The sequence below is a fragment of the Puntigrus tetrazona genome, chromosome 4 (assembly GCF_018831695.1).
Source record: "Puntigrus tetrazona isolate hp1 chromosome 4, ASM1883169v1, whole genome shotgun sequence".
NCBI classification, from domain to species: domain Eukaryota; kingdom Metazoa; phylum Chordata; class Actinopteri; order Cypriniformes; family Cyprinidae; genus Puntigrus; species Puntigrus tetrazona.
The window spans coordinates 1,100,189-1,111,843 of record NC_056702.1 but is presented as its reverse complement, the minus strand read 5'-3'; the positions used below and the strand labels follow the sequence as shown (position 1 = coordinate 1,111,843).

Below are 11,655 nucleotides of genomic sequence, written 5' to 3'. Positions count from 1 at the left end.
TGTGAGACTTTCTAGCAATTTTTACAATTATACAAATATGTTGTCATTTAATTTTCCTCAGGCTTTTTAAGATCTATTCCCAAATTCTTGATATTTTCAGGTCTTCCACGACCGTGTTAATTTTGCCTCGCTTAGGAAACTTTCATTAGAAACGCGGGTATTTTTCTGTGGTTATAGAGCCTCTTTTGAACCTTAAAAACTCCCAAACTAACTGGGTTTATATGAGATACAAAGCTCCAAAATAGAGTTTGAGTTTTGACTGAACGAGAGCGAGGACAAAATGAAAAACAAATCTCACTGTCAAACACGCATCTAACAACGCTACACATTTGCAAAACATTCCTTTATTATAAATAAATCTTCTTTTTTTGGTATAAAAACTAGCATGCTTCAACCATGGCATTTTACAGCTTCACAACCCCGCGGTTACGATTCAGTCAGCCAATACAAGACACGTCATCTCAGAATGCAGGTTTCTGACAAAGTGGGACAAGAATGAAAAAATCTGCACGACCACAAAAATACAATAACAACAAACATAGTTTGACTCTGGTAGTTTTCATATATTTTCTTCTTTTTTTTTTTCTTTTTTTTTTTTTACATCCACATTTCCGAAGTTTACCGTGAACGTCTCCATCTGCAGAATGTTTACACGATTATTTGTGGAAAGTTATTTTTTGTATGACTGCAAGCCTTCACCTTCAGTTTAGTGAGTGTGTGCGTGTTCACGTGTGTTCATGGCAGGATCGGTAGCTCTTGAACGCAGGATGGCAGTCTCGCTGGAAGCTCCCATAAGTCTGTTTGTCTCCCAGGATGCCGCAGGTTTTAGATTGATGCAGAACGATATAAAAATCTCATGCTCGGATGCCCGTTCCAGGTCCATTTGCCTGTCAGCACGTGTCACATGACAGACGTCCTGCTTCAGACAGGGCCCCGCCCTCGGCTCCGCCCACAGAGAGTGTCCCTCTTCAGATGGCGTGATTGCTGTAGCTGACATATGTCGTCTTGGTAGAAGATGCTGCAGGAGCAAAAATACATTAGACAATCACATTCGGCTGCGTGAGCAGTATCTGCGCAAGTCAAGTGTCTCGGTCAGACGTCGTTTTATGATCGCCGCTCATAAAAATCTTCCGAAAAAGAAAAAGAATCCTTCAATGAACAGTTTTTAAAGGGCGGTGAGGAAGAAATGAAGCTACACTTTACATAGATATACGCTTTAAAAAAAATCTGTAAAATTTACGGTGAAAAACTGGCAGCCGGAATTCTACAGTAAAAATACGGTAACAGCGTTTTTGGTTTTACGGTTTTAAGTTAAATACCGTAATTTCATTAATTGATATATATATATATATATATATATATATATATATATATATATATATATATATATATATATATATACATACTGTGTGTATATATGTGTGTGTGTGTGTGTGTGTGTGTGTGTGTGTGTGTTATAAATGAATATACACAGTACACACACTACTACTTTGGAAACAATTAATCTCGATTAATATTTATATTCATTGTTCATTTAACTTTTTTCATTAAACATGTTAGTTGGACATTTGAAAAATGAAAAAATGAAAAGTCCTACAATGTTTGCAACTGATAAGATATAATGTAGAGAGATGTTTATGAAACATTTAAAAGATATCACTAATAAGAGCATTAGCAACACATTCTATTAACATGGCTATTTATTCGCTGGCTTAACAATGAAACCTGCATAGTCTTGTTGGAACGGAAATGATTCAAAATGTCCACCATTACTGGTCGAGAGCATTTTCCTTCCCTTCTCCAAATCATTTCTTCTTTTATCTTCACGAAATAAAACGATCACAAAGGCCAAGACTTAAATCAAAACTTGTCTAATTTAGTCAGCAGAAGTTTTGGGTGGTCTTGAAACTGATACATGAGCTGCACTTTAATGTTTCATAAGGCAAAGCATCACCCGCAGCACAGAACAAAGTAATTGGCTTGATGACTTAAAATGGGCTTATTTCCCCTCAAAGCTTTGGATCGCTTCTGAGTGATTAAATTTTCAACACTCCATAATCCTGCACTTTGGAGAACAACAACAAAAAAAAAAGCCAGAAATCTATCAAGCTGGCAAATAATGCAGCTAGTCGGATATATGCTAATCAAAGCGCGAACATTGATGTCACACTTTCCTTTGCCTGTCTACCTCCGGCAAACATCTCAGTGGGAAACTTTTGGTCTTACAACGAGACTAGTGTTTGGTAAAGTCTACCATTTCGCGCTAAACAGATGTTCTACATACAACGTTTACCAAACATCTGGAGGAAAGACGCTAACAGAGCAGAAATAGAGTGACCGTGGATTATTAAAGCATATTTCCGATGAATTTTCCACATAAAAAAAAAACTTTAAACAAACCACCTGGCTCTGAGATTAATCATGGCTTTGGATTCAAAGCAAAAAAAGACAAATGAACATTTTCTGAGCGAATGAATGAACTACTCCTACATGCTGTAAAGCAACGGGAATAATAAAATCAGCCTGTTTTTCTGATGTCTTTCTAATACAACTTAACATATTAAAGTACCTCTATTATGGATTTTAGAAAATGTTGTGCATGGTTTTAAATCTGAAAGTTCCCCGTGTATAAAGTCACTGCCTCTTAAAAGAGGTCTTTCCGTGTTGGTCTGAATGAAAATGCAAATTCATTTTTTACCACTAGGTGCCTCTTTTGGAGCGTTTAAAGCACTAAGTCAATGAAAAGGCTTTTTAACTTTGCATGCATGTCAAAAGAAAACAAAACATGAACCTATCGTAACCCGTAATAGGGGCACTTTAACATATACAGTGTTCAAGGATAAGTGTGTCTTGACAGGATTTGCTCTATTTTGGTCCACATGGCTGAAATACTCACTGTTGGTCTCCATGCTCTCACAAAGCTCGGTCTTCACTTCCCCGTTAGGCCGGTCGCTTCCCTTCTGTACCAGTTTTCCTGACATGGTGGCGGCGGTGACGATGGCTTTGAAGCTGCGCTTGCGTTTGGGCACGTTCTGCTCCGGGTGGAAGATGATGATGTAGACTTTGGGCATGTAGAGCATCCCCAGAGACACAGAGGCGCTGAGGCTGAGGGAGATGGTGAGGGTGGTCGTCTGGATGTACATCTGGAAACGACAGAGAGAGAGAGAGAGAGAGAGAGGGAAAGACAAGGTAAGTCAGAGAAGACTGTATGCATGATGATCAACCGTTTAAAACACAACTTAAAACCTTCAGAACTCTAACAGCAGATCCTGTGAGGCCAAGCTAATGAATTAGATATAAAATAAAGTCATAAAGTAAAAAAAAAAAATAAACAGAATTTTAACACATACATTTATATGATAGAGTGCATATTTAACCAAGGCGACAAACACAGATACAAAGAACAAAAAACAAGAAACATTTTTCTCGATGTTATATTGCCAAAATAATAATAATAATAATAATAATAATAAATAATTTCATCACAGTTAAGTGCGCACAGTACAATAAAAATAAAATCTACCACTGTAACGTGAAATAAATTGGTTATATTGCATAAAAAAAAAACTATTTAAATAGCTAAATAGCAACAGCTAAATTAGATTTGATGTTTAAATGAAAGAAAATTGTGGTGTAGAAACAATTTTGTAAATTTCACAAATAATTAAAAGTATGATTTTTTGAAATAGTAAGACGGTAACTTTTAACTTTGAAAAAAAAAAATCATTTTTACAGAACGTGCGTATGCTTGCTATTCACCAGGCAACTTGAGTTTGGCAATGTTTTGCAGAAACCCTGAGACCTCCACACACACACACACACACACACACACACACACACACACACACTAAGACTTCTTAGATGCTGGAAGCATAATTAGCGGCTGATAAGGACACATGCTCAGACTCAGAGACAGATTTACAACTTTCCTTAATTAGAATTTAAAAATGAAAGCTCTTACTCAATTAACAGACATGAGCGCACACAACACACTCGTTCCTGTGAACACACACACACACACACACACACACACACAGGCAAACAGAAGAAGAATCCTCAAAGGCTAAGCACTCATGTGTGTCTTTGTCTCCAGCAGGGGGTAAAAATCACAGAGAACGACTGCTAGCAGATGGTGAGACGCGCTCGAGTCCAAACGCACAGTGAAACCAGAGACAGATAATAGCGATGAAGAAGTGTAATGAAAAGCATCGGTCAGAGAGCGGCTCCAGCCACCCGCTGATCCATACCAGGACTGGACTGGGCGGCATCGGTGGGTGTAACGTGTTCAGAGCGGAGACCGGCGTGCTTCTGAACAGTCCGCTGAGGCAAATGCTTAGTGACATTTACAGAGAGAACACAGCAAGATCCTAAAATATGAGCTGCCAAGACATGCTAAGTGTTCGGTCCACACTAGATAAGGCCTAACACACAAAATAAACCTGCCTAGTGATACACACACACACACACACACACACACACACACACACACACACACATACATATAATAACCCTGAAAAATCACAAAAATAATAACACTGACAACAATTATAAATGTTGTCACACTGAAGACTGTATTGATGAGTAATGATGGAATGAATTATAATATATATTAAAACAGAAAACAGCTTAAATTGTAATAATATTTCACAATTTTTACTGAGAGTTTGATTAAATAAATAAACAGTCTTAATGAGAATAAGTTTAATTTTCAAGTAAATGTGTTTATCATCCTGACACACACACACACACACACACACACACACACACGCACACACACGCACACACACGCACACACACGCACACACACGCACACACACACACACAACACAGAATGGCTTTCTATGGTCAGAAATTGCAGGTAATCACCTGAGACCGGCTCTGTGGATATCGATCCAAAGCAGTCTGACACAGATTGGAGATTTTCCACTAAAAGCTACATATAAGCTCAGCGTTAATTTGCTTCTAGATCAAAGAAATCACTTCAGACTAACAACCTTCCCGTTAATACCAGTCAGAGGAAACACTGCTCATTATATATAATCACCAAACTTCTGGGCTTTCACCAACTTCAGCTTTTCTGGGAACAGCTATAGAATACAATGACAACTCTGATGCTATTTGCCATCATCTTCCACTCAGTGGGAATATAACGTATCGATCGGAGCGATTGTGCTGTATTATGACCAGAGGCTCTGGCAGAAACGCCACATATCAGTGGCTTATGCTGTTAGAACTTAATACTCCCATAAACCCTCAGGATCTAGACAGTCACTGAACCGGAGACAAGTTCTATTTCTTATCGGTTTTTTCATTTTTGTTTTTAGTTAAGTTTTGGCGCTCTATTCTAAATTTGTAAATTCAATATCTATAGCTTTGGCTAATTTCTATTTCTATTCTATTTCAGAATATCAGAACACACCAAGTACATTATACATTTTAGTATAGGGTTTTAATCTTAGATTAGTTTTGGGTGACTACAACTACCCTCATTTCTTTATAACAAATAATGACTAATAAAAACATTGTATAATATGATTTATATTTGTATGTATATGTATATGCGTATGTGTATGTATGTATGTATGTATGTATACATATGCATATATACACACATATATACAGTATATATATATATATATATATATATATATATATATATATATATATACATACATATATACATATATATATATATATATATATACATACATATATATATGACTTCATTTTAGACTTTTTTTCAGTTTTTTTTTGTACTGTACCTTTAACAAAAACCCATCACAGTGACAGTCAATTCATTTAAAGTTCATTCACTGTTATTTTGGATCTGTGCAGGAGGTTTAGAGCATAGAATTTAGAAACTCTTTCAATGCATGTAATTTGATTCCTGATGATACGACCCCCTTCTTAAAATAAGAATAAAAAGTAACCTCCCTGACAAATAACGGTTAAATCAAATCTCAAAAGGTGTTATTTTTTTTCCAGCGGGTTTAGTCAAATCAGCCATATATAAGTCAGAGGAATAATTAAAATAAAACTCACACCAGCACTTTGTGAATTTCTGCAGTGCATACGAGCGAGCACTTCATCACGTGTCCATTACACAGAAGTTCGGTCTGAAGTTAAACAGATGAGCCGTAGGGTCTATAATTACACTTCTCCTTAATGCATTTCAAAACTAGAGCCAAATGAAATGGTTTAACTACTTGATTTAATCAACCTGTACGTATCCTCAAGTGTATATTCAAGTATCCTGATACACACGTTCACACAGAGCTATAAAGTGTATAACACAATACTAATAAAATATATCTGTTTACCCAAAATGCAGCAAAAACTAATTCTCAAACATATAAAATGTTTGTATACGCGCACAGTTAATATATATTATAACTTGCCACTGACATCCATCCATCTATTCATCACATTTGTAACAACATATGCAAAAATTTTCACTTCCATATTATTATTATTATTATTAATAAAAAAATTGACAGTTTTGAGTGCCTCATGTATTTCCTTAAAGGTTTCAATGTGAAACGGGCTATGAAATAATATTATAATATAATATATATATATATATGAATATGTAATATTTATACAGTTATATAAATTAAGAATGTTACACTTTATTTAATAAATTTCACATTGCAGTGCTATATATATATATATATATATATATATATATATATATATATATACACACACACATACACATATGCATTTAAATAAAGGACACTGTAAAATAAATAAATGACTTTAAGCAAATTCTTGTATTTTGATTATAGATAAAGAACATTATAACTAAATCTGTGATGTAACATGATCAAGAATGGATATTAAAAAAAATGTACACTTCCTTAAAACTGACATCTAGTTAGGCATCGCTCCAGCTTTTGGCTCAGAGCTGGTGTGTTATTGGAGAGGAGGTCTAGTTGCCCTACTTCTGATCTGCTTCCTTTCCGCCCACCCAAATAGAACGACGGATCGCAATAAAATCTGAATTACTGTTGCCGCATGATAGTGCACACACACACACACAGAGCTCACATTGTGCTCTGTCTCCAGAAACGACCTGCGCGGTGTCAGTCATTTCTCTGCCTGCCAATTCCCCTGGTGTTTCATGAAGCCTCTCGATGCCCCTGTGTCACTCTTAATTAGTTCTGAAGAATCCTCGTACAGAAGCAGCCAGCGGACTATCAGCCTGGACTTCTAATAGTTCTCCGTTTCCAAAGCCTGCAGCTCACAGAACTCATTTGAACAGGTTTGTAAAGGCTATTTCTCAGGTGACGGAACATGTTATTTTCTGGGCCAGAGAGCACAACCCCCGTGTGTGTGTGTGTGTGTGTGTGTGTGTGTGTGTGTGTGTGTGTGTGTGTGTGTGTGTGTGTGTGTGTGTGTGTGTGTGTGTGTGTGTGTGTGTGTGTGTGTGTGTGTGTGTTGGAGGGTGGGCAAACGGGCAGTCTGGGATAGGAAATGTAAAATTCATTCAAAAAAAGATCACAGAACCCTCAGTACTCACTTTATGCCCAAAATTATATTTCACTCAACAGGCAACATACAGTAACCTGCATAATCCAACTTATCCTACAATCCTACAACAACAAACTATAAAAAAAAACATTAAATAATAATAATAATTAGTAATGTGCCTTGAAAATTGCTGTGTAGTTTCACCGCGAATTGCCTTTTCTGCTTTATTACAAGTTTTGGCGCGAAAAGAACAATTATGCTCATTACAGGCAACGTTGAAATATGATATTTATGCATACCCCTTATAATACATCTGATATGTATCTCATGTTATTGCCAAGCTAGTGTTATCTCAAGAAAGTTGTTCATTGCGGTTTGCTAATTAGCTAAAACAAACAGAGAGGAGACAATTTACTTAACCTTTTAATTGTTAATTAACGTCACAATCGTTATGATTTATGGAAAGGCCTTTTTAAATGGGTTACTCAGCATTTTTCTTTGAGTGTGAATATAGATAATAGTTAGTCGGGCTGCAACTTTTGAGACACGTAACCCTGAAGTAGTAAATATTTCTGATGCATATAGGCGATTATAATTCCATGCAAATCATTTAGTTAAATATTAGCTTGAATTAGTAAACAAGCTAGTTATTTTTTTTCCAAAATGGCAACTATGGAGCAAAGCGAGCCAAAGTAAACGCTGAAGTGAAATCTCTGAAGCATAAACTGGTATTTTAATGTGATACTACACAACTGATTTAATACATAGGATGCTTTTCATCACATTATAATCCACCAAGTCCCTATTGGCCAGTTCAACACTGCAGAACTAAACTGACAAATCAACAAAACGGTTATGCATATTTCACAAAAGTTAAATCTGCATAACTGATAAAGTCATGCATCTCTCTCAAAACAGTAGAACTTTTATTTTAACTGCACACGCGCACATGTGTGTAACAAATGCACGAGTTTCCGAAAAACAGACCCAGCTGTCCGAAGGCAACCGAGTTAACTTTGTGTGAGCTGCTCACGGCTTGCACACAAAAACTATTTTCTCTTTTTTTTTTTTTATCTTCAGCTGAATGCTTTCTCTTCAGCTGTGCAGATTCATACTTTATCACGGCATGAAAAAACTAAGCGCCGGCACCTTGACAACATCTGGTCAGTATAAACAGGTGTGCGAGATTTCCTGCAGTCATTCATTTGAATAAATTAAAACCGGCAGCTTTTTTCTTGCTCGGCGGTGTCACCAAAGTCAAACTAGAGGCCAACTCTGAAAAACGCAGCGCTCAATTAAATCAAATTTAAGAGAAAAACTCTGACATGATGTGGAATTAATGTTCACAACAGATTTGCATCGGAGTGGAAAAGCTCTCTAAACTGTTTGTGAATCTTTGTCGGAAGAAATTAACTTCACAGGAAAGTTCAACCGCCGCTTAAAACTTTTAAATCAACATGAAATTGCATTCATAACCCATTGAACATCACCTTATTTATTTTTTTGTAGTGGAAGAAAACATCATGCAAGTTAAAATGCGAATACAATTTACTCGAAACTCTTCGTACTCTTTGAAACTGCTGCAAAACACGCAAAAACAGCCGTTTAGACTCTCATTCTGACGGCACCCATTCACGTTCATCGCCGAGCAAGTGATCAATGCTACATTTCTCTAAATCTGATAAAGGAACAGCCCTGGGCTGAGTAAATATTTTAATTTGAACTATTTCTTTAACTGTGAGCTGTTAGTCGAGTAACCGAACATTAGGGAGACTCGTTAATCTTTCGATTTAATCTCGTCGAGTATCAAAGCGTCTTCAGAAGTAAGGTTACACACAGGCTCGTAGCTGTTCAGGTGTGTTATCAGAGTGATGGAAGTGAGGCTGACATCCATCTGTTCACCCAATCACACAGCATGAAGTTAAACGACAATTAATCAAGCAGGATTAGCCACACGTGTGCCAGCCGCCGGCGCGCTAACTACCTAAAGCAACACGCTCTACAGATGCTAAAGCTAAATGCTGACCGCCCAGGTAAAGATCAGAGACACTGCTGTCGGCCTGGGCACATTTACCCCAAATATGAAGAAGCAACCTGAATGCGTTGTTCATCAAATCGGTGCGTCACAAAATGATTACACAGAAAGACTTTGATCAGACAATTATCAAACCAAAGATCAGGTCTGTGCCATACGTAAGTAATGTATGTAAATTATAATGTATCCTGAAATCTCTGGCTCCTTGCCAACATGACAAGCGATGGGGCCTTGTGGCAATTATCTCTATTTCTGGAGTTATATTGGATACGCGCACACTGAAAGGTTCGAAAAATAAAAATGCATCAGTTTCCAACAAAACATTAATCAGCTGTTTTCAAATGTTTCTTGAATCAACATATTAGACTGATTTCTGGAGGATCGCGTGACACTAAAGACCGGGGTAACGATGCTGAAACTTCAGCTTTGCGTCACGGAAATAAATTGTATATATTTTTCTTGGGCGTTTTATCAGAAACATTTAAAAATCGTACCTATCCCCAAATATTTATACGAGCGTGCAAAAAATTAAAAAAATGAGGGCATGTCATGATTCTTATGAGTGACATAATATTTAAAGGAAATCCCTGATATTTATTATCCCAGTCTTTAATGCTGTTATAGTCCTGACATCCTGCCATGATCGGCATCAATGGCTTAGTGTCATATTTCCTGTTCAATAAGCATTCATTTAACTGACCACAAGAAAAAAAAAATCAATGTGTTGTGGAAACTGCGTGTGTGTGTTTGAGTGTGAATAAAAGACATGTATACGGAAAATTGAACTTTAGCAACACTTTTCTGTGAGCTGCCAACACGTTTCAGTGGCTGTTTTTAAACCTTGCGTCTTAAAGCTTCAGTTATTTTTGTACGCCTTTGACAGCTTTTCATGTGATTTGTCTGTGTTTTAATGAGAAAATTATAGAAACCTTTAAAAGCATTCATTGTTTTACCAAAAAAGATGAATAGATGCACATGATATGCTTATAAACGTATCAAAATCAAATAACCTACTATGCTGCTGAAACAACTTTTAGCTGTACTTTGTACTAAGGTTCAAATTTACAACAAATTTGATTAAACATATTTATGTTTAACTTCAATAACCAACGCTCGAATTAAAATGAAGTGCAGCCTTCTGAAGTGTAACCAACATCCACATTACACAAAAATATAATAGCAATAATAATAACAGGCTAATTGCACATCGAGACATTTTAGCGGTGCGCTGGAGAACTTTTCTACCGACTTGTTCTTCGGTGCGAGGCTGGGCTGTGAAAGACAAAGCGAGCGACTGCAATAAAGAAACCATTCGCACAAGCAGAGCCAATCGCTTTTCAAACTAATGCGTTGTTTGTATGACTGCAGCTGACCTCATCCTCGGCTTATTGTTTGCTGTTGTGACTCTACCTTGCGCTAAGCTTCTATTCCTCTTCTGCATGGGGCCTTCTCCCTGCCGCATTAGTTTTAGCACGTTAAGTCACGGCAGAAGCAGCGATTTCCCATGATTAATAGCGCTGCGCGTGGCACACTAAGGACTTGGGCGGTCACTCTCTCGACCGGCAGGAATATCATCTACTGAGGAGCTGCCGGGGAGGATGAATTATAACCAGTGCCTTTTGTGGCAGGTTCGCCTTCACGTATGATGATATTAGCAGGGCAAATGCAACTAAAGCTTATCTAATCGGAGGTAATATGAATTCCTACACTGATCCTACGCAGCAGGAGAAACGGCGTGATTGAGGTGTGAGCGTGTGTCCAACAGATACGATATGTTACAAATAAGAAGCAACAGCCTTAGCTGGCATATTTCAAGGGTTCAAATAAGGTGGATTTTCTTTTCACAGGACTTAAAAAGCAGAATATTATTCCATAGGTCACTGAAATTACAAATACGGCATTTAATAGATAGCGAACGAAATCGTCTTAGAGCTCGAGGAACAAAGGTGGCAGAACTAATTAAAAAAACAAAGCTGGCCTTCAAGGAATTATAGACACTAAAGTGAAACAAAAACACTGAAATGTCACTCGAAGATCCAGTTTAGGTACGGTGTCTGAGATGGAGTAATTGAAATCGCTGCGCGGGAGGTGCAAGTCGCTTGTGTTATTTCGGGCAAAATATTCCTTATGCAAACTTAAATCTTCAT

General features: G+C 37.2%; 1 protein-coding gene across 2 annotated transcripts in view; it reads right to left on the bottom strand.

Moving 5' to 3' along the window:
• Window positions 1-324: 324 nt before the first annotated feature.
• grm8a (glutamate receptor, metabotropic 8a) overlaps window positions 325-11,655 on the bottom strand; it is a 141,385-nt gene continuing 130,054 nt past the window's right edge. For both annotated transcript variants that reach the window (XM_043237155.1, XM_043237156.1), the window contains 2 exons: window positions 2,897-3,143; window positions 325-1,018 (listed from right to left, as the gene is read on the bottom strand). In XM_043237155.1, coding sequence (XP_043093090.1) covers window positions 969-1,018; window positions 2,897-3,143 — 297 coding nt within the window. In that variant the 3' untranslated portion in view covers window positions 325-968. The remainder of the gene's footprint in view (window positions 1,019-2,896; window positions 3,144-11,655) is intronic.